Raw genomic sequence first — 27,178 nt, 5'->3', positions numbered from 1 at the left:
CAGACTAGATGACATTTAAGCATTCTTTTACCTGAAACAGAAAAGCATCTCCCAGGGAGTTGCTGAGACAGAACACAAAGTCCTTTTTGGGATGCTCTGGTACAGCCTGGACAATACTGTTCTCTACCCAGATGGCATGCTTGGGAATACTGTTGTTGTCGATCCCTGAACGGCCGTCAGTCTCATAGAAGAACAGAGTGCAACCTGGAAAACCGAAACAATCTATTACTTTACATACACAATATATTAATTGACAGAATAGATTCTTGCTGGCCTCAATCTCTAGGAAAGAATAACAATGATACTCAGGATTTTTTGAAGAAGCCAGATTTGCTCAAGCAATTTAATTCTGCTCTCCAGTGGCCAACATTAAGAAGTGCAGCATGGCTGACTTATCAGCCAAGGAGGCATCATGATCATTAGAGTACTGATTTGATTTCAAGCCCAGTCAAGTGGCATAAAATCTGACAATGAGGTTTTCATCATGCTTGAATTAAAGCTTGGTTTACTGAGCTACTGTAAATTGAAGTTAGATTAGATTTTAAGTATTTCTGCAAAAGCTACTGTATGTCAGCAAAAAAACTAAACATCCAACGTCAGCATGCTGTGTTGACTGAGCTGTATTAAAACTGAGATTATGGAATAAAATGTAAATGTTATGGACACATTGAGGGCATAACAAACCTTTCAGGCAAACCCAGTAACTCTTCCACTTGCGCCTCGTGGCTGACTCCACTTTCTTGTTCTTCTTATGTACGAGGAAGTTCTTGACGGCAAGCCTGCCAGCTTTGCGCACCATCCCCTGGGCGACGCTGAGCAACTGGTCAGACTGGTAGGCGGAGCTCATAGTGCTCTGCTCGTCACTCAGGGCGGACCCCGCCTCCTCCAGGCTCTCCGTCTGGCAGGAGCTCATCTCCAGTTCTTGGCGAAAGTTCTCGTACACGCCCTGTACACACTCGCTGGCTCCGCCGCCGCTGCTGCTGCCGCTGTCGCTGCCAGCGAACATGCTCCTGCCGGCCGCCGAGCACACGGAGAAGGAGGCTGACATGGTCTTGTAGCGCCGGGACTGGTGCTCTGCCTCCGCCGTCACCCCGTCGATGCCGCTGTCCTCGTACTCACTGCCCTCCCCGGCTGTGACATCCTGCGTCGTGGCAGAAGCACAAGGCAGGTGAGACGGCATGGCAGCCACGTTTTCTTCATCACTACGAATGAAGCCTGTCAACAACTGCTACCCTCACTGATGACTAAGCTGTCTATGTACATACAGCATAGAGCCATTCTTCTAAACATGTTGCAAAAACTGTGAATACAGAGGCCTAACAAGAGTCCACGGGTTGCTTAATCCTGAGGTTCTGCTTAAAATTAATTACTCAAAGCAAAGCGTCTGCAAGTACAGCCTGCCCTCCCTGTGGCACCGCAGGGTCTGCCCTCTCCTACCCACATGGCCAAAGGCTCCCGGGAGATGAAGGGGGTTACACCGAGCTCGGTATCTCCATCTGGTCACATGACCCAATCATGCGCTCCAGAGCTCCATTCTCTAGGGCTGACGGTGCCCCGCAGTGACAGGGCCACCATACACGTTTTACTGTTACACTCTTCCACAGGCCTCCCCTCATTATCATGACAAAAGCCTGAGGCATTTCAAACGGGGAGTGACTTTAAGCTCTGCTCCCCCCCTCCCGTCATCGCAGTCTCCTCTCCCAAGAAAAACAACAGTTTCATCAGGAAACGACACATCGCTCCCCTGACATAAGCTTTCTTTTTACACTTAATCGGTTTCAGCAGCTTATTATCTGTGAGGTGAATGCAGCAGAGGAAACGCTCAGACACAATGGGAAGAAAGAATAAATGAGGGGAGCTGTCTTGATGGTGATGCCACCAGACTACATTAAGATTCTGCACAGCTTTTCATACTCTGTCCAAGGAGCATAAAGGAGCCATGACACAGCTTTAACAGTTCAGGTCCCTGACATTTCGCCAACTTAAGAGTGTCAAACAGACATGAATACACGGTCTACTTTTTCATTGATGGAGGAAATAATTTGTTCTGTTTTCTATAGATTTTGCCAGATTAAGATTATTTGAGTCAAATTAGTGGTTTAAAAGATCAGCACAGTGTGAATTTGCTCAACATTTTACCTGTATAGTCTGCGCCCTCCTGCCCTGCATACTGGCACACATGGCAGCTTGGTGGCTGCTCAGGCCTTCGGACAGGCAGTGGGAACGCCGGCAGGGGAGGGTGTATGCACCGTAGGTGTTCCCATCCTCCTCTGATGGGGAGAGCATCTTATCGTCCTCGCCCTCCCTGATAGCCCTGTTGGCGTCATGCCATTTGGCATAGCGGCCGTGGGGTTGCCTGCGGGCAGGGCTCTTCTGGCTATACAGTTCGTCCAGGGAGTTCGCCCTGTCAGCGGAGTCTGTGGGGCTGGACTGCAGGTGTCCTTTGCAGTCAGTAAAGTCTCTCTCGTTGGCCGTGTCTATGATCTCCTCTGTGCTGGTCAGGTGCTCTTGGCTGAGGTCAGACAGGGAGAACTCCAAGCTGTCATCTCGCCACATGTCTGCAGACTTAGACCTCTTCTTCTTGAAGCTGACGGTCTCCTTGGAGCCGTCCCGAGTTTTCTGGAGGTATGTTACCTCGCCTGTGTACGCATCTTCGTCCTGCACCTCCTCTGCAGTAGGGCCAGGGAGGGTTATGTGCATCGTATTCATGTGCACAGATGGATTAACCAGGTCATTGTGAAAGGACACAGGCCGCAAGTTCATGGCCACACGGTCCACCCAAATGGGGCTTCCAAAGTCTGGGAGGATATTTGTCTCATTGAAGGGCTCCAGGCCATTGTCAGCCAGGGATTGTGGGATACTGGGGGTGCTACTTGAGCGTGTGCTCGTCTCAGAGTTCCTGTGCTCTATTTTCCCTGATGAAGCATGTCGAGAGCGTCTGGACTGCTTGTTGGAGATGCGAAGAGACCGAGACATGTGCTTACGTGACAAATAGCCATGTTCGTTACCATAGAGGGTGTGGTCCCCATTCTGGCTCTCGACATTTCCCATGATTCAGAGGCTGAACAGAAGTGGACATACATCTTAAATTAGCTCCAAAAGAACATGAAACCAATACAGGAACATCATGTTTCATTACTAAACAGAAATGTGTCATCAAATGATATAATTGTGTCTGAATATTAGCCTACCTGCAGGATTGTGTTGATTTTTCTGGCATTTTGTTTGTCACTGGATCTTCAGACAGTTTGGTTCTTCAGCTGCTGGTACGATCCACAAAGCTCTGAAAACAGATATCCAGATGAGAGGAGTTAAATACTGGCTGGTGTTACACTCTTGTTTTTATGTGTCCATAGTGGCCTTTCTTTGGCTGTTATGCATGAGGAATTAAGAAACTACCTCCCCAATACTGAAAGAAAAAGATCATTGCATGATTACTGAGGACATACAAGAGTGTATGATGGAACACATCATATGCACTCATATTTAATTACTTTGTTTCACTGATCAAATTTAGCCTGTCAATACTGCCAAGTATTTATTAACGCATTGTACTTTTGTGCCCCATTACAACTTGTATATCAACTGCTTCACAAAGAACCTGTCAGAAATTGCAAAGTGACATGTGGCCAGCACAGACTTTCCCCTAAAACAACTCTGGTGCTGGTCAGAAAAAAAGAAATTGAGGAGTTGAAATAAGAAATGCAGAATAGAGGAGCAAATGTAACTTGATCCTGTCTTATTGTGTTGCTTCTTCATCACTCACTTTACAGAAAAAAAGTCCATTTTAGTCAAGCCAGCTAGAAAAACACCACCCTCATTTTGACAGAGGAAGTGATCCACTCAGCCCCTTTCAACGTGCACAGGGGTTGTGTGAAGTGGAGGGGACGTAATGACAGTATGAGCACTGACAGCCAGAGTGAACATGAGTTATTCAGAGCTGAATTGAGCTGCCCATGTAGCGTTGTTGTCTGTTCTCAAAAATACCTCCTGCATTAGAAAGGACTGGGAGCAGGAGGGGGGTCATAAGTATTCACTACAATGCACATTTGGACTCTATCTACCTGCCTTCAGGCTGGACAGCCTGCACTAAAAAAAGAGGTCCTATTCTGTGCCTGGGACCATCAACAGATGGGACAGAAGATTAACTAACCACATTGTGGCTGTTGTTCCTCCTGATGTGTACTCCCCTCCTTGTAGGACAGACCCTTTGGGGGTGCAATGTTTTTGCGTGTGTAGCCGCCGCAGATGAGTGGGAGCCCAACCCTCTGCTGCTACATGCACTCAGGCTTACTGTGAAGAGGGGCGTTACGTAAACTGGAGCTGACCCCGTTTTTCTACCTTATGTTTCTCCCTTTCCCCTCTTCATTCTGCTCACTCATCACCTCACTGGTGCTGCAATGCACAATGTTTGATGTTGATGGAAGTCCATTTATTTTTCATATAACCCTGCAGTTTATTGCCTGTTTCATTCAATCCTATTTGGTAGAGGAAAATAACAGAACACAAAGGAGGAGGGACAGATCTATGAAATGCCACTGCACTCATTACAGGAGACGAGATTCACTGAGGGACACGAACATGCTTACAAAATGCTAGCACAAACATTATACCAAGGGCTGTTTCTAGGCTTGTTAGGACACTTTCCAGTACCCTTCATTTTTTCACATGTGTAAGGGGAAAGTTTAATGGCTCTGCAGATGTCATCCCTGGAGAGAAACAAAATGTCCAGTGTGTTTTAGTGAGGCCTAAAGGGCTTCATAAATCTGTAAATACAATAAAATAAAGCTCTACAAGAATCTTTTTGACAGATCTAGCAGTCAGTATTTATAAATTAAGTTTCTGCTATTTATATGGGGAGGTTTAATATGTTGCTGTGCTGGATTTGATAAGGTTGTCTCAGTGGTTTCAATGTTAATATGATGTGAAATTGGCCAGAAATTAATTGGACTGTTTCAAGCAGAGATGAGGGGCTTAAATAGCAGGAGATGTGGTTTCCTCAGTCGGCACATTTAAGGTAACCCACTGTGCATTGACCTTGGATTTTACAGCACAAACTCGTTTGTACAGCCCTGAAATATGTGAACCAGCTGATCATCAAATACGCTAAAATGATCACAAATATTTAATAAATGAAAATAGCTGATTAATTCTGCAACATTTGGAGTTCATCAGAACCTCCCACTACGGTGATTATACATTGACTGTCCTTTATCTTTCTCTCACAAGGGTGGTCCCATTTAGATTAAAAAAAGGCAGCAGCAAAGTCGGAAACAACTTGATTAGAAGAGAGGGAAGTAAAACTGTATATAAAATCAAATTTCAAACAAACATGAGAACAAAGTCAAATTAGTGGTCCAATATGGGCAAGTCCACTCAGCACGTTCATGGGGACAACAGATTTAAATATTAACAGCACAAACTGCTCCTTGTTCAAAGCCACAAGATGATTATTAGTTTGAGCTTACAAAAAGAGAGAATAGCTCTCTTTACAGTAAAATCATTTTGCAGTAGGATCCATGATGGATCAGCAAGCTACTTTTTCCTCTAAGAGATAACAGAACACTGATCCCTCTGAGCGTAGTGATTTCCACCAAAAGTTTTAAGATATAAGAACACCGATAGTTAAGAGGCTGACCTGGAGAAGCTCTTAAGAATATAAATGTACAAATGAATAAGCATGCATGTTCCAAATATTGAAATGCAGGAATATAATGTTTTACTGCATTTGAGTTACCAGAATATCTGAATACACGGTTAAAATGGCCTCAATTCCACAACACTATATTCTCTAAAACTGCAATGCCGCTGGTGCACAGAATCCATCATCAGCTCTTTATTAATACATGAGGAAGAAATGCCAGGGTTGGAAAAGATGTTGTAGAGCACCAAATCCCCAGGAACAGCCAGTGGGTTCTTCTAGAAATACTAATACACATTAGTAAGACGATGTCCCTATCTTGTATCGTCACTATAGTCCTTCATACACAACTAAATAAATAAATGGAAATGAACATTTAGATTGGAAAATGCTGCCAGTAATTTGGTTGTGTGACAGAGTGAAGACCCAAGTAAATGGGTCATTTTCAGCAGGCTGCGTAAGAGCTCAGGACAGCAGAACTCTCAGAGGATTCATCCGTATTCAGCCCTTAATGAAATACATAACCACAGGAGATTCCAGCAACCCACAGATCACAAAGAAGAATAGTGTTATTGTGACTCAAGATTAGCAACACAACAGCCTCAAGGAAAAGCACAGAAATTCACCACAGCTAACACCACTTCTGGTTGTAAACAGCCAGCACATGAAAAAGCTGCTTCTAACTGAGCAGCTGATGTATAAACATCCACTTCATAAAATCTATAAAATACAGTTCTCATGTCAAGACAATTTGGATAGTAATAACAAAATGAAAGTGCTATATCCTGTGTGTTACAAAGGAACTGCTATGTGTACAAAATAGTATTTCACTATATGCAAGTTACTCTACTTGTACAGATTTTTATTCAAAATTCTACAGATTTTTTGTCAACCCCATCAGTGGTCAGATGTAGTCTTAGGGAATTATTAGTTACTGTTGGAGCCAGGCTGACATTTCTTCTATTCTCACAATGTTTTCAAATTGGAACGGGAAAATGTTATATAAACAAAAGATGTTTTATGTCCCTAGTGGCCAAAATCTGGATTTATGGTAGGAAAATACTATAAAGAATTTAACTTTAATATCTGCATGACAGTATTTAAACATAAATGCATTCTAATTTATGCCCGAACCAATCCATTTCACGACAATGTCAATGATATCTGAAACTGTTTTGGGAGAGTCATGCTCTTATTTCCATTCCATGTGCCGTGGGATTTTGTCATCCCTGAAATATGTGACAGGTAGATTTAAGGTCCTTTTGTTATTAAAGACCACTTAAAAGCCCAGCTTATATTTGACAAATACTTGGGCCTGTTGGAACAGGAACAAGGGGACCCGTCCTAACCCCCACCTGCTCTTCTTCTCCTTTAGATCCCCAAGGACAAAAAATGTCAAGTTGCTTGTATTATTTGAGGGAAATGATGAAAATTCTTACCCTACGGCTAAAAACTGTCTTATAGACTTTCAAAACAGTCACACAGACAGTGTGAAACACCTGGTCACACATTCCTATACTCATGAGCTCCATGTAGAAAACCAAATACTTTCATACACCAGATAAATCTGAAGATAACAGAAATGACTTAGCTGCATAGCCCACTGGAATCAGACATGTAATACGACAGAAGATACAAACACAAATTGATCTTTAATCTGGACACAATCTGATTTTGACTCTTTACGTTGCTCTGACTCCTGCAAACACATACCTGTCATTTAACCTAACTACACTGGTGAAAGGCAAGAATGCACCGTGCCGACTAGTTACAAGCTCCAACACAAAACCCTGTAATCTGAACACTCCGGTCTCTAGAGATAATAACACAGGTAGTTGTATAGAGGAGGAGGGGACTGAAAGACTGCACTCAAGACAACTCACATTTCACCACTGATATCGTCATATACAGACGTAGGCAAAGTTGTTGGTAACGTTCTGTTAAAGAGAGAAAAACCCACAATGGTCACTGAAATAACTTGAAACTGACAAAAGTAATAATAAATAAAAATTTACTGAAAATGAACTAATGAAAATCAGATATTGTTTTTGAATTGTGGTTCAACAGAATCATTTTAAAAAATAAACTAATGAAACTGGCCTAGACAAAAATGATGGTACCCCTAGAAAAGATGTAAAATAATGTGACCATAGGGACATGTTAAACTAAGGTGTGTCCTGTAATTAGCATCACAGGTATCTTCAAACTTGTAATCAGTCAGTCTGCCTATTTAAAGGGTGAAAAGTAGTCACTGTGCTGTTTGGCATCATGGTGTGTACCACACTGAACATGGACCACAGAAAGCTAAGGAGAGAGTTGTCTCAGGAGATCAGAAAGAACATTATAGACCTTCATGTTAAAGGTAAAGGCTATAAGACCATCTCCAAGCAGCTTGATGTTCCTGTGACTACAGCTGCACATATTATTCAGAAGTTTAAGGTCCATGGGACTGTAGCCAACCTCCCTGGACGTGGCCGCAAGGGGAAAATTGATGACATATTGAAGAGACGGATAATACGAATGGTAACCAAAGAGCCCAGAACAACTTCCAAAGAGGTGAACTCCAAGGTCAAGGTACATCAGTGTCAGATCGCACCATCCGTCACTGTTTGAGCCAAAGTGGACTTAATGGAAGACAACCGAGGAGGACACCAAATCATAAAAAAGCGAGACTGGAATTTTCCAAAATGCATATTGACAAGCCACAAAGCTTCTGGGAGAATGTCCTTTGGACAGATGAGACAAAACTGGAGCTTTTTGGCAAGTCACATCAGCTCTATGTTCACAGACGCAAAAATGAAGCATCCAAAGAAAAGAACACTGTACCTAATGTGAAACATGGAGGAGGCTCGGTTATGTTATGGGGCTGCTTTGTTGCATCTGGCACAGGGTGTCTTGAATCTGTGCAGGGTGCAATGAAATCTCAAGACTATCAAAGCATTCTGGAGCGAAATGTGCTGCCCAGTGTCAGAAAGCTTGGTCTCAGTTGCAGGTCATGGGTCCTCAAACAGGATAATGACCCAAAACACATCTAAAAACACCCAAGAATGGCTAAGAACAAAACATTGGACTATTCTGAAGTGGCCTTCTATGAGCCCTGATCTAAATCCTATTGAACATCTGTGGAAGGAGCTGAAACATGCAGTCTGGAGAAGGCACCCTTCAAACCTGAGACAGCTGGAGCAGTTTGCTCACGAGGAGTGGGCCAACATACCTGTCAACAGGTGCAGAAGTCTCATTGAGAGTTACAGAAATCACTTGATTGCAGTGATTGCCTCAAAAGGTTGTGCAACAAAATATTAAGTTAATGTTACCATCATTTTTGTCCAGGCCAGTTTCATTAGTTTATTTTTTTAAATGATTCTGCTGAACCATAATTCAAAAACAATATCTGATTTTCATTAGTTAATTTTCAGTGAATTTTTATTTATTATTACTTTTGTCAGTTTCAAGTTATTTCAGTGACCATTGTGGGTTTTTCTCTCTTTAACGGAACGTTACCAACAACTTTGCCTACGTCTGTATGCTTCTGTGTGAATGGAAATACCAAACAGCAATCTCTTGTTCTCGTGACTCATTTTCTGCTCCCGTGTGTGCTCAACTGTATTTAAGATTTTGTTAGGCCAGAGGGAAATTTGAAACATCCGTACCAGTGTAGCATTTATTTGGGATGTTGATTAACAAAATAAGTACTTCCTCCAGTCTTCATTTAATAGCTCAACTGAAAAATATATACCGCTGTCATGTAGTCAAAGAGTCTTTTTCTGACTTGAATCTGTAGCCCTAGAAACCCTGAATAGCAAACAGCTGGAAGAGGAGGCTTTCAGAGATAATGAAAGCAGTTTGACTTCTCTTGGAATAGCTTTGTGCCAAGTTGTGGGACTGAATGTATCATGAAGCAACCGGCTAGCTAGCATTTGGCTCATCCAGCCAAGATTTATACAGCCTTATTCAAAAATGATTTGTAGAAAATACAACTGGAAAAACTGAACAGGTAAAGTGATATTGGTCCAAATAATTCTACTGTTAATATTTGCCGTTTCCAACAGCCACTCTGTTTATAACAATTGCATTGACGTAGTAGCAGGTGAAGTAACGTTACACAAAAAAAATCATTTTTTAACAACATATTCCAGCAACAACAATAACCTCAACCACACAGTTATTTTCATTCGCTGCAGAATTGATTTCACGTTTCAGAGGACGGCGGCAAATGGTGGTGATGCGGGTGTCCTGTCTGACCCCGTCATGAGAGGCTCAGGTGGTTGTGTCTTATGGGACTTTGTTATTGTAGGAAGTGCAGCCTTTAGAAGGATGCCAGCACACATCAAGCAGAATAATGGCTGACAGTACAGCGGGTGTGAGACCTGGCAAGACGGCAGGAACCATTGGTAAAGGAAGATGCTGTAGGAAGATTGGCAATTTGCCTTTGAATGTTGAGCACAGAGGTAGATTGTTATGCAAACTGATGCTTTTTCTCTGTGAATGTTGCACACTAGGCTAAGCAGGACATCTAGTTTTTGTGACAGCTAATATGGTGTGAGGCTCGAGTGAGTTAGTACTCTCATTTACATTATTCGAAACTGACGAGGGTATTATTTGTAGGCTTTAGTGTCCCAGTATGACGAGGAGTTAGGAGTTTCATGTAAAGAGACATTTGACCTGTTTGCTCTAATCAAACAGTTTTCTTTTTACACCATAATGTACAAGCTTAAACATGGTGAAGTAATATATTTTACATTTTTAAACTTGCTGCCACAACATTGTGGTTACAATTACATTAGTCAAAAACACCTTTTTGCATCCTCATCCGAGTTTACTAAACATGGGTCTATGTCGGGTGCTACTGTAGTGTTTGGGTCTCATTTTGCGTTATATTCTTGGCAATAAATATGCAGGCACTGATTTTGGAGCCTGTTGTTGAGCAGCAGCTGGTGTTGTTTAGCCTGGTGGCACCTTTGTCCCTGCCAGTGTTTTCTCTGGGGCACCACTGTGTGCAGAGGTCACTGCTTCTGCTGGTGTTTAAGCTTTGTGTACAGCAGATGCTGCAGGTTTTGTTGGGTCAACAAGTCTTTTGTCCACTCTATAGGTTTAAGAGTGCTTTATAAGCTTATATGGCCACTGGTAAAAAAAATGTAATTCACTAAGGTGTATTTTAAAATGTACACATATTGGCTCATAGTTTTGCCCATACTGCTTGGCAAAATGATACCCAACTAAATCTGATCCTTTTAACTGTGGATCCTGGTTATTATGCACTGGCTGTACTAGGAGATGTGTGAAATAGCACTAAGATAAGATATACATTTAAAAGAGGCCCCAATGATATATAATCTCACTTATAAATAGCTGCAATACCAAGGACAACCCTTGTCTTTTTTCTTTTCTTTTCCACACTGGCTCAAGAGACAAGATTTTGTGATGTAATTTTGTGCCAGAGTACTTTCATCTCTATCATCAATGCCAGCAATTTGCTTGTCCAGAGGGTCACAACCGAGGTGCTATCAGACCACATCCTGCTTACGGCTCTTTAGCTCCTCGTTGACAGCCTTTGAAGTCCTTAAACAGCTGTAAATTGGAGGTATACGTGAGCCACAGACCTCTGTTAAGATAAAGGGGGATGGATACAGGTTGTGGTTGTAGTATTTCCTCTGCAGTTCTGTGGGGGAAGAAATCTGTGGTTTTTATTCTGGTACAGTATATGGAGTTGGGGGATTTCTGTTAAAACTATGATCTACTATATGCCACTTAAAACTATTACAGCATCTAAAAATGAGTCTGTACATGTTCCTGGTTTTACCAGACAGACTACTCCATCTGAGGAGAATGTATTACTAGTTCAGATTACAGGACAACTGACAACACTGTTTGAAACTTGAAGGCTTAGCCACAAATTCATCTTCATTAGTGTGTCAGATAGATACATGCAAGGCCCACTTATCACCTTTGATGATTTGGATTTGCCAGAACAAAGAAATTCTGTTGAATAACTGAATTCAAGCAAACATCCTAAGTAAACTAACCTCCCATTTCTTTAATCTTCCTTAAATTTCACTTCTCCCCTGTGTTCATTACATAAGACGCTGTGTCAGAGCATCAATGATCCGTTTACCCTTTTTTTCTTTAATTCTGGTAGGCGTTGCTTTTAGATTTGGATGCAAGTAAAAGTGCTAAAGTAAGTCTTTTTAAAGTCATTCAAACCTAACTCCCAATAATGTGAAACATCAGATGCTGAAGAACTGTTCACTGCGAGATAGTGACAGCAGGATCACACAAGAATTCAAAATCAATATTTAACAGTTGAAATATTCACCTGGGAAGTACGCATAATAATGCTTCATGTAATGAAAAAGGCTGAAACCACTGTGACAAAACATCACAACCACAATCACTAGAGACTTTCAGTCGTTGACCTTCTCATAGCCTGTTACTGTCACTGTCAGTGAAAAGGTCTCCCCTGGCTACACGGAGCATCAACACCAGTTTGCCTTTACATGCTTCACATTCCAGACTTTTACAATTCGCTCCTCCACAGTCTGACTCCAAACACACCCAACAATTTACCCCTCACACAAGGAGCAAATGTGCTTGACAGTTTTATGATTATAGATTTGTGATCAACGGTATCAATGCTGGGACAGACTGGTTACCAAAACACAGGGTTTCTGTTGCAATGGCAATTTGGTGCATGCACTAGGGAATATTATCTACTGAGCACTGGCACAGCATGATGTATATGAAAAACAGCTGCAAGCTGAAATTAGATATTGGTGGAAACAACTGGGAGTGATAATATATCTTTCTATCTCCATATATCTTTCCTACAACTGCCAATGTCTTACTGGCTTTCTCACACTGTCTTCAGCTCAATAGCCAGGTAGGGTCAATATTAAGGTTGTCGTTGTAAATGAATAGAAAGAATTTAATCTATATGCAATAAGGACACGCCACTGGATAATATAGCACTGAGACCATGTAAAACTAACGGTACGATAGAGAAATTTCATGTCAGTAGGAAATGAAACAATGTCTGCAATTTCTTCGACGCTCAAATATATTTTCTGAATCTGAGGGAGTGTAAAATTCAGCCTTGGTCAGGAGACATCTACTGAGCTCAGCGGGCCAAGCAATCTTTGCATTGTATAAAATTCAAATCTAATCAAATGTTCTGCTCATTTTCAGAAAGCCAGCAATACCACAAAAACAGCGATGAATGGATGTTGATGTTTTCAGACCAGAAGCTAGTCTACTGCTGGGAGAGCCATTCACCTACCAATCTCAGTATGGCAGCTGCCTTGTCTTTGCCTGAATGTCCCTTTGCTGGCAGCAGAATAAACACAGTGCCAAGGACATAGAGGAGCAGCAATTCTGCATTGGAAATGTGTTTTCTAAATCTGGTTCACTCAGGATCTTCTTCCACAGAGGCAATAATTTGCTTTCAGGTCAGTGAGTGGGAATACCAAACCTTTTCTGTAGAACCACAAGTGCAGGCACACAATCCAAACTCCACTCAAAAATCACATCTGGGTCAATGTCTAGGCCCATTTTTGTAATTTTGATTGCAATATTAATGTTAATAAGCAGGGAATAAACATTTTAGTTAATGTTGCAAATAGATACTATTTGAGATAGCAAATAGATACTACAGAGGGCGCCTAATCCTGGTAGACTGGATGATGAGATGAGACTGCATCTGTCTGTTCCTAAACTCTTAAGACCAACTTTCCAAATAACGCTCTCAAAAAACAAGCGTGTGCACTCTTTGGACTGTTTTGTTCTTTTATCACATGTCCAACGTTTACATGCAGTGAGGAGATTTGATCTAAATCATATCTGTGGACAGAGCTCGTGGAGAAGCCATCCCTGAGCACCACCTCAACCATAACACCCCCAGAGCTCCCAACTCCTTACGATGTTGCATTGTGCACTGAAGCAGAGCCGCGGTGGATCCTGACACACATGACTACACAGAGCTGGGTAGAAAATGTGTCCACTTCCTCCAAGCTGTCCTGATCACATGTTCCAATACAGGCCTCTTTTTATTGGCCTGCGGTAAAATGTCACCTAGAAAGTCACATTTCCGCTGGAGTCCAGGAGCTTCACCCATTTACCAGATGTTGGTATCTAAGCAGGAGAATACTTGTATGTAGAAAAGACACTCCCTACTAATGTGGTGCAGGACCATTTAATTAATTTAAGTATCAGCATATTGTAGTGGTAATACTTACACTGTAAACATGCGATTCCTTTACAATTAAGAAAAACTTTGGTCTGAAATAATCATCCATGCTGAGGTATCAGGCAACTTTGGAGAAACCAGCAAGAGCAAGCTAGATTTGGACACTATCCAACTGAAAAAATACCAGCCCCCGCTGCAGGTCTCCCTCCAAAGCCCCAAAACACATGATGAGCATTACATGAGCTTACTATTGCTGAGGGACGGGTCCACGAGAGTGTCTGATTCAAATGTAAGAAAACGCCTAACATTATCATAATGAACACAAACAACGAACATGGTTATTGTTAGTACTCAGCTGTCAAGCTAGCATGTTAGTATTGGGAAATTTTGCCTGCCTAGCCTTGTGGAAGACTCCGGTCACGCGCAATGAGTGCACTGGCAGAGTGCGCACAGGTATGCTGGTATAGGTTGACAGGCAGGTATGCCATCCAGTGATTTCATGCAGGCTGAATGAAATGATTGGAAGGGCTTATTGTAGTCCTGCTACAGCCTCAGGTGCTAGATGTTTTTTTTTTTGTTCAGAGCTTTTGATTTATTGATTGCCGTCGTAATGCCATACTAACATAGCCATTATCATTATATTTTGGCCAAACACCTTAGAAAGGTATAATATGAAAGAATTTCTTTAAAAAAAAACAATGTATAATCTGATAAAAAAAAATAACCCCACTCAATCATCACTTATGCCCCACTAGAAGTGTTTGGCAGTGTCTGTTTCTGCAGAACGCCTCTCACTTCATTCACTCTATAGCTCGCTCGACTATCGCTGCTCTCTCTCTCTCCCTCCCTCGCTCGTTGAGCCGAGAAGGAGTGGCCAACTTTGACTGCTGTGTGTTTACAAACAGTAACCGACAATGGTTAGACATTATACCTTTTATAATTCATGATAACCAAAATCCCACATGATATCTAGTTTCACATTGAAATACTGACTGTAGAAGAAAAGGATTATTTACTAAGATGCATGATTCCAACTTCCACAGTGGGATGCAAAAATTGAGTGAAACTTGAAAGTTAAGGGGTCATCCCACACATACCACCACAATCACATGGAATACCATAGTAGGTTTATGTCCTTTTTCCTACCCTGGCACTCTCTCCTTTTAAAGTATCCAATGAAGGAAAGACTATAAGATTGACTGCATTCACTGACTTGTACTGTTGGAAACAGCTGTTCATGCTCCCTTCTTTGAAAATGTTTAGATGGATTTCTTGCCAAATTGCATATCTATACACTACAGATTTATGACTTATTTTCACATTCATTACTGCTTATGGCGGTACATTAAATGGCAGACCAAAAACATTAAGTGACTGATGATAAAAATCTGCTCCACGTTTGGACTGGGGAACATGCATCTGAATGGATTCTTTTTTTACATGTGCCTAAAGCAAAAATAAAAACACCATTGATGACTAAAACATTGGTATGTACATGTAATTCATAAACGAAACAAAGAGCATTAAATCTATATAGCCTAGTTCTACTGGCTTTTACACTGAGCAAAGAATTAGCCCTTTTTAAAGCTCCAATATCCTTCCTGGGTGCTAGAGATAACAGTTCCTCTCATTTATCACAGTCTTGTCCAGAGTGTTTCTTTAGCTCTTTGCTGTGCTAAAATAACTGCAGCCCTAAGCTACAGGTGAACATTTGCAAGTAAAAGCCAGAACAAAATGCAGCAAAGTGCAGTGGTTTGAGTTGTGTTGTATCAAACTGAGTGACTAGAAAAAAAATCTGCTCCATATATAGTCTAACTTTTATAATAAGCGAAGTATCTGAAAGACCACCTGATCTCTGATGAACTCTGCTGGCTTGTAAATCTACAATATAACCTTTGTTCTACTGCACACTGTGCCTTTCAATTAACTGAAGCTTATGACAAGACCATGCAAACCAATCTGTGATTACTGTGATTATTAATTATTTTCCTCTCAGGACAGTATTTTTGTTAGGGTTCAATTTAGATTGAGGAAACGCTTTCCATTGCATGTGATTTTCATATAAAGCATTTAAAAATAACTCAGTTTGTGTTTATTTAAAGCTTGCTTTCCTCCAGTCATAATGGGAGTATTGTCAAGATTTACAAGCCTGAAAGCCAGAGCCTGACCTCCTGTCCTGCTAAGCCACGAACGGTCAATACATTTCCATAACTATGACACCAGATGACCATTTCTCGCCCCTCTCCCCACCGCAGGAGTCACAACGGGCTTTCAAACACAAAGCCTGGATTTTAAATGAACTCACACATCATAAATGTGTGCCCAGCCCCCCTCCAGGATGCGCTCTGGGAATTCTCCTTGACTTTGACCATCTCTTACATTTGCAATTCATCATCTCTCTTTCTCAGCATCACAAACCCGCCACCACCACCACCACCACCACTTCTTTGTCATTACAACGACACAGACACAAGCAGTATTGTTTGCGTCTGGCACTGAATGGGGAGCAATACAATGGCTCGCTGCCTGCTGTTGTAGTTAAAGTTGTGCCCTACACAGGAGTGCTACAGGTACAAACATGAGGTGGAAAACCCCACCCTAAACACAGGCTGTGAAGACCCCAGGATACGGTTACAACACACAGAAACATGAAATTATAGGCTGAGAGCATGGAAATAAAAAACACTGATGGAAACTAATGAGAATAAATACAAACCCTAAAGGCCCAACAAGATGACAAGAGCTTTGGTTGCATCTGATAAATTTAACTACACTCTAAAATGCATTTAAACCTGTGCTTACAGGCCAATGTTGACTCAGTCTGTTACTGGGGGGGTGATTTAGCACCTCTTTTGGAAAGTGGGAGGTTTGAGGCTGGACAGCCATTTGTCTCCTCTATCTACTAACACAACCAAACACACAATGCTATAAAAATACACAGCGGCGAATACAATGACTTACCTCACTATGTACAACCAGGAAGTGTCACTTCGGCTTTCCCACAGCAGCTAAGAGAAATCCCACACATCACTAAGGGGAAAATTTCAAGCCTCACATGAGAGGCTTATTGATACTCCTCCTGCAAGTCCACAGCAGACTGACTATGCAAAGATGAGTTGAAGAACTGAGGGAGGGAGGTGACTGTTGTAACCCCCCCGCCCCCTCCTCCTGCTGACTCTTTCACACTCTTCTTCCCTCCCTCCCTCCCTCCCTTCTTGCTCCCTCCTTCATTCTATAATTCCAACCCCCTAAACTACAAACCTACTGCCAGCAGGAATGTGTGTTCCCTCCCTCGTCTCCTCTGTAATTGCCCCTCTACTTCACTATGAGAGGTTTTATATTTACACTAAATGTGGCAGCCTTTTTATTGTACAAAAAACTGATTAGATCAACAACTGTCAGATTCAGGCCTGCATTTCTCAGTCTGGATCAGAGGCAGCTTAAATGTAGACTTTACCTCATTTTTGGCTTAGACAGAAAATAATCTTGCTTTCATCTCTTTTCTTTGTGGTTTAAAGAGCAAGACTTGTAATGACAGGATTCAAAAAAATTAAACTAATGTTCTCTTTGCCTCGAAGGCAACAAAGGCTGAAAGGTCGCAGTCTTAATGTGTTGCAGTGCATAATTTGGAACATTCAGTGACAGCCCAAAATGGACCTGTGAATGAGAAAAAGGCTGGACTTGCAGTTGTCATAGCACCAGTGATGTCGTGTGGCTATCACGTCAGCAGTGACAGCGATGCCGGATTCATTTTGAGATGATGGAACCGGCAGAGGGAACAAGGGAGAGGGGAAGGGGAGGATGGAGGATTGAGGGCACAGCGACGTCTGTTCAGCTGCAGCCTGCATCATGTGCCGCAGAAGCAGCTCTGCATGCACGCTGAAAGGAAAACATGCTCCATGCTAGTTGAGGGTGTAGACACCCTGACAACCACGCAGAGGAGAGACAGAGAGAGAGCACTGAGCTTAGTCTGTCTGACAGGAGACCAAAGATTGGAGGGATGAATTGCCATGTCTAGACTTTGCGATGACTATGACCAAAATAAAAAGCCCTCATCACCATGGTCAGGCTGACTTCCTCAGTGTATTTTCATGTCCTGCCAAGGTTGTGACCCTGATATTAAACTAAACCACTGGGGTTTCATAGTAAAGACAGGAATGTCTGGTCTGCAGAGGCAACCAGACATAATAACCTGTGCTCTTATCAACTCTCTGAGCTCGATTTCACACAGGTAATCTTTCAGGATAAGTTAGATTTTTGTTTGAGGTTTTGTCCACAAATTGCTTAAAATTCAACACACAAACACCATGTGCCAATTTCTACATTTCAATTGGTAAAAAAATTGTTGGGACACGATCCAATTACAATAAAAGACTTGAAAGCACATGATACGGTCTGAAGATATGATGTTGAGAGATTAGACTGACAATCTATTTAAATGTGTGATTTTTTTTTAATAATTTTGTAATTTACAACCAAATATTAAAGTGACTTCTGTTGTATTCTCATAGGTGTAAGTTAAATAAATAAAAAAGTTTGTTACATGAAATGAGCTCATCTTATTTGCTAATGTCCTCGCCCAAAACAGACTGGATCAGGCAGCAGCACAATAAATGCGTCTATCAGTGAAATGTGGGCTAATGCTGAATCCACGTCTGCTCTCACCACAGGCATTTTAGAAATGTAGATTGCTTGCAAGGAGCTCAGCTAAACAAAATACTCTGCTTTCTCATCACCGACACAAGGCTATTAAACTCAGTTCTATCCTCACTCAATTTAGGAGCCGATTGAATTGGACATCCAATACATTGACAGGCCATTCAATACCGCTGGAGCAATTTGGCAGGTGAGATTACGGTTACAGATCCACAGCAACACTGAGACAACAACACAGACTGCTGATGCTGTCCATGTGTCACAACCAACTGCAATCACTGCCAATCACCTTCAGCCGTAGTGAACGAAAAAAAACAAACAGCTGAAGGTGGAGGAATGATAGCAATCCATTCCCCAGGATATGCAAGTTCATTAAACGTGACGCTTCACAAAACTACAACAATCTGTTTTACCTCAAATGTTTTTGTTCCAAGTAATTATATTGTTTGTATTTTACCTAGATTAATGATAGCACCTTCAGAAAAAAGAAATAAATCAGATTTTTCATGTTTGTAGCAGAAAAAGTTAAAATTGCATCACAGAGATTTTTTTTGGCAAAATCTTAGAACAAAATTATGATTTTAGATGTTTTCAATTTGAAATTTCAAGATTTGCTAAAACTGGCTCAAGTAAACCTCTGAACAATACTTCAAGTCTAGGTTCACTTATTCCCCTTTATTTTTGCATGTGCCCTAGCTCTGCCAGTAAAACAGCTGGTGCTGCCAACACAGCAGGGATGGTGTTAGACAAGTCGTGAGCTGTGCCTTGTCTTCAACAGAAACAGCCTCATTTAAAAAGGAGATTGGTTGACCCAAACTGAGTTTTCAGTGCCATTGCAGAGAGCCTAAATACTTGATGACAAACATTACATTTAAAAAATATTTTTCTCATTATTTTTTGGCTCTAGTTGTAATTAAAATTTGCCCTTGCCAGTTTGGGTTACTGCATGAAGATCAGTCACATAAATTCTTACTACTTTGTTCTGAAGTGAGGCCTTTAACATCACAACATGTGGAAAAAGTCAATAGCTCCAGTGACTTCCTCAAGGCACTGCAGCCTGAATATCTTAAACCTAACAGGATAAATCACAGCGTGGCTCCCCAGAATAGCTTTAAATAAAGGTCAGTTAATAATTGACTACACACTGGTTTATTATACCAATTCTGAATGGACCACAGGACGACACATCATTCAATACGATGTAGCTGTGATGTGAAATTGTCCATTGTATAATGTATTATTTTGAAGGACACACTGAGGGATACAGTCGACAGCACTAGTGATCAAAACAAAGACATACACAAGGCTAATTTCAATATAGGAGGTCAAAGCAGACCTACGTTGCGCTGCAGAACTAAAGTTATTAGTTATTAACAGTAGCATGCCTTTCCCTGACCAGGGTGAGTATGTAATTATAAAGCCTGACATTCAGTAAATTGCACCACAATATGCAAATGCTATGAAACAACAGTATGCCGAAACCACTGGTGTCTATCAGCATCAACAACTACTTTGAACTGAGCCAAAATGCTGTCTAGTCTCACACAATTAAACTCTCAATTAACATACAGGAGATGAGTATTGCCCATGATTATGCATCAAGATGTAGCTTCAACAGTATATCTGCTCATTCAAACTTTATTCCAAGAACTGTACACAAAGCTACTGGTCTATAAATATAAACTGTGCATACATCACGTTGAAGCAGATTTAATATTAAACAAGTGGTCGGCTGCATACAACATTTAGTCCAGCATAAGGAGGTTTTGTGAATCTACAACGACACTGAAAAGAAAATCCTTCACCACGAGGGTTCAAGTGTTTATTTTCTTGAAGGTCTCCTCAATCACAACAACACACGTCCCCCCGTGTCCCTCTCCATTGTACTGAAAAAGAACACTATGTACAACTGATATCTAAAGAGAAAAATGCAATGGTTACGCAAGACATGAAAGCAGTAACCCCAGCCCGGGTAGAGATCATTAGCGGAGGATCCAGTGGTCTCCAGCAGTGAGTTGCCTCTCAAGAGTCGACATCAAAGACACCGGTATAGAGAGGGAAATTATTTAGAATGCGAAGAAAAAGCTGGAATTGATTGGTCGAGACTGAACCTATACAGCATAGGTAGCACTCCAATACTAGTTATTAAAAGATGCTTGGAGCATGTTAAAATTGCAGTGGTCTACACTTAACAAGCTGCAGGGTAGTGTCAACTATATACTGAGCTAGTTACACAAAGCACACTGACCATAGTTTGGCTGACAAATTGCGTGAAAGCATCTATGGCCCAGTACGCGCGGATTTACAAAAGATGATAACATTTCATTAAATCTTATCTATTAATCAGTTGACTCTTTTTCTCTATTAATATTTCTTATGAAAATTGTGCAAAATGTCCATCTCAATTTCTGAGAGCCTATGGTGACATCTATAAATGTACTTGTTTTGTCCAACCAACATCTCAAACACCAAAATATTAAATTTATGATATTAAAAAAAAGAGAAAAGCAGCAACTCCCCACATTTGAGAGGCATAATGTTTCCTGCATAAATTATTTTAAATGATTAAGTAATTATCAAAATTGTTAATTTTCTGTCAGTTGACTATTTCATTGACTTAACCAATCATTCTCAGCACTGATTTATATATTTCAACATGTATTAAGGACCTACCTTACACTAAAATAGTAATTTAAATGAACGGTTATGCTTTATTTAACCTTGACAGCTTACAAACTTTTACTTTTGTAGTAAATTTAGACCAGTTTTAACCTTGACGTCTAGACATCTTTTGACCGCATGTCACAAAATAAATGCTTACTGAGAGAGGTTCAGATGCACACCCAGGATAACTAATTATTGCAGTATGCCACTTCAAAGCAAATCCCACACCAGAGTCAACCTCAAGCAAAAAGGGCCCTGAGAAGTTCTTGTTTATGATTGATGGCGCGGTAAAGTTAGCCTCACTCCAACCTTCCCAAAGTGACTCATAGCCTCATCAGTTTAGCTCACTTAGTATCTATTATTCATCCCACAAGGCTCTCTCAGCCACGTGAAGCTGATGATCATCACCATGTGCATTTCTGACAGCCGGTCATACGTTCCTGCTCACAGCTCAGAAATGGGAGGAGGAGCTGAGTGTTGATGAGGCCTTTTAATGCTCATCTGTCATTTTCAAAACCCTGTGACCATTGTGGAGCGCAAGTACCAGGGTGCTACTGAATACCATCCTCTAGTCTGCATAAACACACGCTGGCCTCTCACTTTGGAATAGTAGTCCACTGTAACTGGAACAGAATCTTTTCAGAAATCACTTTTCCGAGGCTACCACAACCTCAAAGGAAGCTTTGAAGCTTGAGTCAATACTCAACGGTGCAGGCCAGTTGACTTAATTTGTAGGGAGCACTTGTTTGCTTGTTTCTAAGGTGCAAGCCACAGCATAGAGCCTAGTCGTTTTGACTTTGATGAGAATATCCGTTTAAGTTTGTAATAATTCATGAGAAAGCCCATGTCTTCATTATGCTTAGTAGTCAAACTGAGAATCATACAAAATGCTTCTGCAGCAGTTATCTGCTATAAACTTTAAATTAAAATGTGAAAGAACCTTGAGTTTGGTCCTTGCTTTTAAGGTTAGTGGAATACAACCCAACCTTTTCTCACATTATATGAAGTGCATAGTCACTCTAAAGTGCAGCACTGCTAAAGGGGTTGTCCTCTGGAAAGCATCTGGGATCAAATCTTGGCAAGCCATCTACATGCTTTTCCAGATTACGCTGACTGTCAGCACATCATGAATTCATCACATGTGACCTCACTTTTTCAGATGCTGGAATATGTGGCAACTTCCAGTCTTCTGCAATCTGTAATAAATAAGAAAAATATGCACTTTTTTTTTTTTTTTTTTAAATGCATATGAAATACTGAAGTCAGTTTGAAAGATTCAGCGAATCACCTGCTTAGTAGAACATGGTCCAGAACAAAACAATACTACAGTCCAGATGTGTACAATGTGGCTGATTGTGGAGAACAATGGGATTCCTCTTTTTAACTGTCCAAAGACAGGCTGATACAGCAGGACATCAATAGTACTCTCTAATGGAGACAGATGTCCTGTCAGGAGGAACAAGGGAAGACCGAGCCCTTGTCTGAAACTCAATACAACATGGATGTAAACAGAACAGGAGAGGATAGCATGGTTGTCCTTCATCCATCAACTTGGGCTGAAAGGCAACAAAGACTGCTTAGTTTAGAAAAGAAAATCTCCAACAAACTCTTAATGCGATTATCTGATACACAGTACATGTGAAAAAATAACTGATTTGATAAAATCACTTCTTGCCTATGGCTGCAACACGAAGTCTATCTCGTTCTAAAGTAATGAATCAGTTGACATGCAGAAAGAGAGCAGAAAAATCTCACAAGGCAAATCTGGCAATCTGTCTGTGCAGACTGCATTCAACACAAGAGTCTGGACAGAGCCAACCACTCACAGCTGCAACTTCAACACTGTTATACAATGTGGCTCCTCCATTGCAGGATTTGTGTGGGAGAAGGCCACTTTACATTAAAAGTGTTTAACAGAGTGTGATTAAAGTTGTAATTTTACAACTGTAATACAGTGGGGGTGGTGGGGGGAATTGCTTGTTAACAGCGACACCTGTGGCCGTTAAGTCAACGAAAGTCAGCGTCGGGCTCGCGCTTGCTCACTCTACATAGACATGAGCGAGCGTCAGCTAAAACCACAATATCAGTCTATATTTCACCTGCTTGGCAGTAATGTTAGCTGACCAGACGAAGGTCTCTCCATGAATCAATGCTGATCCTAGTGTTGGCTTTTCCTGCCTCAGCCTCCCAACCGGGTGCCAGAGGGAGACACCGGCACCCGGTCAGAGACGATATCGTTTCTTGCTGCGGAGCCCCGTCACTTCACAAAACCTCTGTTGGTCTGGAGGAGCTGCAGCAGTTATTTCTGCACAAACGTCCACTGTACATTCACTAGATAATCTCAGAGCTACGAAGTCTTCTGCAGTGTGTAGTGTGCGCGCATGCACGTAAGGTGGAGCGAGCTGAGTGAAGGCAGGCAGGCAGGCAGGCAGGCAGAGGAGCAGAGTACAACAGAGTCTCCGGCCCTGGAGATCAAAGCTACGGTCTTCCCCGCGTCCTCCGACCGCGTAGAACTTTGCGGTTTTGGTGCTTCCGTGTAGTTTGTGTTGGAGTCTGAGTCTGAACAGCGTAGCCACACGCGACACATGGGACACCATCCCGGGTGATTTAGACGTGTAAGAAGTTACAAACAGTCCCTTTAAGTTATTTTCTTTTTCAATTATTCAACTTATTGTTTCATAAAGAAAATGCATATCAATTTTCAACAGCCCAAGGTAGGGATGCTAATTTAGATTTTTTTTTCCTAACCGATAACCGACCCTGTTAACTGACAAGATTAGTGCGTTGCATACAGCAGTGTGGTGGTTGTAGTGCCTAACAAGCCGCCCAGCTGCAATGACAAGCCAATGCTCAGCTGTGTCTTTGCCTGGAGAACATTGTCAGCCTGGCGTAACGTTAGCGAGTGTCCGACAGATCGTGTGGGTGTATGTGCTGCATTCGCAGTTATAGCATTGCTGGTGCCTTCGTGCTCGCCGTTGTCACACACATACGGTCTGTCAGCTTGGCGTAAGGTTAGTGAGTGTCCGACAGACCGCGTGTGTGTGGTGGTGGTGAGTGTGAGGTTGTTGGTGGCATTATAGCTGTGAACGTAGCAGTACAGTGTGTGTGCAGTTTATTTGTCGTTGAACAAATGCTACAACTCCTCAAGACCCAAGCCAATTTCCTGTGTCTTGCAACACAAGCTCAGACTCTCTTAAGGTGGGCCGTTAAGGTGGACCAGCTATTCTCCTTTAAGTGTCAAGCAGCTCATCTGAATTTTGCTCAGCTTTTTATTTTATTTTTAATATTTATTCTAACTGTTTAACCGTAAATATTCGTAATGTCGTTTAATGGTTAATTATTAACATCCCTTTCCCAAGGTGACATCTTCAAATTGCTTGCTTTGTCTGACCAGCAGTCCAAAAAAAAACATAACAATTAAATTTTCAATAATATAAAACAGAAGAGGAGCAAATCCTCATATCTGAGAAGCTGGAAACAGCAAATCGTCAACACTTAATAAAATAATTAAATGTCATAAGAATTGTTGTTTATCAATTCCTGTTGATCAACTAATCCATTAATCAACTAATTGTCAATGCACTAAAATATTTGAGTTTCATATTTATGCAATTTAATGAAAAAGCTGAAGCATGGGATCTCCTTTCACTGAACAGAGCTTCTATTCAGTGTCAGCAAATATTCAGAAGACACACAAATCACCAGAGCTTATTCAAATATTTAAACAACTTCACCAGCAGTGTGCATTTAAGTGAACTGCAGTAGAGTATACTATTACTTATTTTATGAAATTTTTTCATGACGTACTATGACATTTCAGGACTTTATATAGGCCTTTCTATGACATCTGACATTTTTATGACTTACTATAATATGACTCTTTTGTGACATTTTTTATGACATACAATACTATGACTTTGTGACATACTCTGCAATGACTCTTTAAAGATATATGGTATACTATACTATGACCTTTATATGACTTTTTATTAGGGATGTCAATCGATTAAAATAGTTAATCACAATTAATTGCACATTTATACTCTCAAAATGTACCTATATATATATATATATATATATATATATATTAATACTCTTATCAACATGGGAGTGGATAAATATGCTTGCTTTACGCAAATGTATATATTTATTTATTATTGGATATTAATAAACAAAACTGCATGTGATTATCATAAAGTGGGCATGTCTGTAACAGGGAGACTCGTGGGTACCCATAGAACCCATTTTCATTCACATATCTTGAGGTCAGAAGTCAGCTAGCTTTCTAGTTTCATATTATACCAGTGTTTTCACTAGCTTTAAAACTGAGCCCGCTACAACCAAAAACGCGCAAGTTACATTAATGCGTTAAAGAAATTAGTGGCGTTTAAATTAAATTGTGTTAATATGTTATCGCGTTCGGCAGCGCTACTTTTTATAGCGTAAGAGGCATTGTATGTCAAGAAAGTTAAAAAAAAAGTCATAGTATAGTATTTCGAAAAAAGTCATAGTATAGTCTGTCGAAAAATGTCATAGTATAGTATGTCAAAAAAACTCATGAAGTCACAGTATAGTCTGCTGAAAAACGTTTTTTAAAAAAATCATAGTATAGTATGTCAAAAAAAAAAAAAAAAAAAAAAAAAAAAGTCATAGTATAGTGTCTTGAGAAAAGTGAAGAAAAAGTCATAGTATAGTATGTCGACATACTTTACAAAATATACTTTGACTTTTTACATAACTTTTAATGCCATACAATATAATGACTGTATGACATACTGTACAATGACTTTCTAAGGACATACTATACTGTGACTGTTTTTTATGGGATAATATACTGTGATATGTTTTTGCCATTTTTAATGGCATACTATACTATGATTTTTTGTGACATGGTATTTTCCTACCACACCTAGAGATATGTCTGCATGGCATTGAGGCTTTAGCTTTGCTCAGTATGCTCACTGTAATACCTACAATCAGACACTCACAACTATGACACAAATTTCCTGGTCAGAAAGATTTCTAGCTTTGTGGTTGTGATCCAACTTGTGAACTTAATATTTCCACAACACACCTCCCGTTCTTATTATCAGATTTTTTTTTCACATACATTGCTTGACTAAGAAACAAAACTAACAGCTGCAGAAGTCAAACATGTAAAAACACACTGTGGTTATGGCATGAAGAATAAAACCATTGATTTTTTTTTATCATTCAAAACCACTGAGAAATAATGGAGTGTGTATAGTGACTTTGTCTTCGAATGACTAGTCTGTACATTATCACACTAGGCTCAGTATGTTACTCACTTGGCACTAAGCAAAACACTAGACTGTCTTCAGTATTTACTTTCTACCACTTTGCAAAGACATGAAGAGTTATGTGCAAGTGGGACGGAAATGAATAATTCACAAAGAACACTTATCAGGGTTAAATTATGCGCATTTCAAGAAATCAACTGTGTTTGGTAGTACATGGCTATACACGCATGAAGAACAAAGTCATAGATTGTACAAAAAGCCAACAAATTACCATATGAATGTGTGGACATTCTTTCATGTGTGGCTACGCCAGGCGCTACACTGCCTCAAGTTGGTCTAACATTTGAGATCTTTGAGATGGAGAGTTAAAGAGTGTGGACACAAGCAAGAAAGGGAGAAAAACTAGTTTCAACTCGACCACACAAAGACAGCCAGACAGAGGGTAAGGTCTCTGTGCAGGCATGTCACACAGGTGGGCTCAGGTTACCACCCTGAGGACACATCACCATACACTGAAGCCATTCTGCTAGATGCTCCACCGCATGGTTGTTTTCTCCATCACCAGCAGAGTCATGCTACTGTTTGGGTCATGCATGTATTCTGTAACCACTGCAGATAACACCTTCCACAGGTGGATCATTGCCTCTGCCTTAACTCGTGCCTTAGATAACTTTTAGGTCATCCATTGAAACACAGTACCCAATATAACAAACCAAACTTAAAATGATTCATCTGCCAAAAACCTACAGCATCTTTTGAGTATCAAACACTGACTGT

General features: G+C 40.9%; 1 protein-coding gene across 7 annotated transcripts in view; it reads right to left on the bottom strand.

The window, feature by feature from the left end:
• The window catches only part of LOC141770626 (rho guanine nucleotide exchange factor TIAM1-like), a 52,036-nt gene that overhangs the window by 22,054 nt on the left and 2,804 nt on the right, over nucleotides 1-27,178 (bottom strand). For 6 of the 7 annotated variants that reach the window (XM_074640347.1, XM_074640346.1, XM_074640344.1 and 3 more), the window contains 4 exons: nucleotides 3,192-3,283; nucleotides 2,140-3,061; nucleotides 685-1,141; nucleotides 32-204 (listed from right to left, as the gene is read on the bottom strand). In XM_074640347.1, coding sequence (XP_074496448.1) covers nucleotides 32-204; nucleotides 685-1,141; nucleotides 2,140-3,051 — 1,542 coding nt within the window. In that variant the 5' untranslated portion in view covers nucleotides 3,052-3,061; nucleotides 3,192-3,283. Of the gene's footprint in view, nucleotides 1-31; nucleotides 205-684; nucleotides 1,142-2,139; nucleotides 3,062-3,191; nucleotides 3,284-16,781; nucleotides 16,926-27,178 lie in introns of those variants that run through there. The other variant, XM_074640345.1, reaches the window with a different exon arrangement.

This window comes from Sebastes fasciatus, chromosome 7 (assembly GCF_043250625.1).
Source record: "Sebastes fasciatus isolate fSebFas1 chromosome 7, fSebFas1.pri, whole genome shotgun sequence".
In the NCBI taxonomy this organism is placed as follows: domain Eukaryota; kingdom Metazoa; phylum Chordata; class Actinopteri; order Perciformes; family Sebastidae; genus Sebastes; species Sebastes fasciatus.
This window is presented reverse-complemented; position numbering and strand designations above follow the sequence as displayed.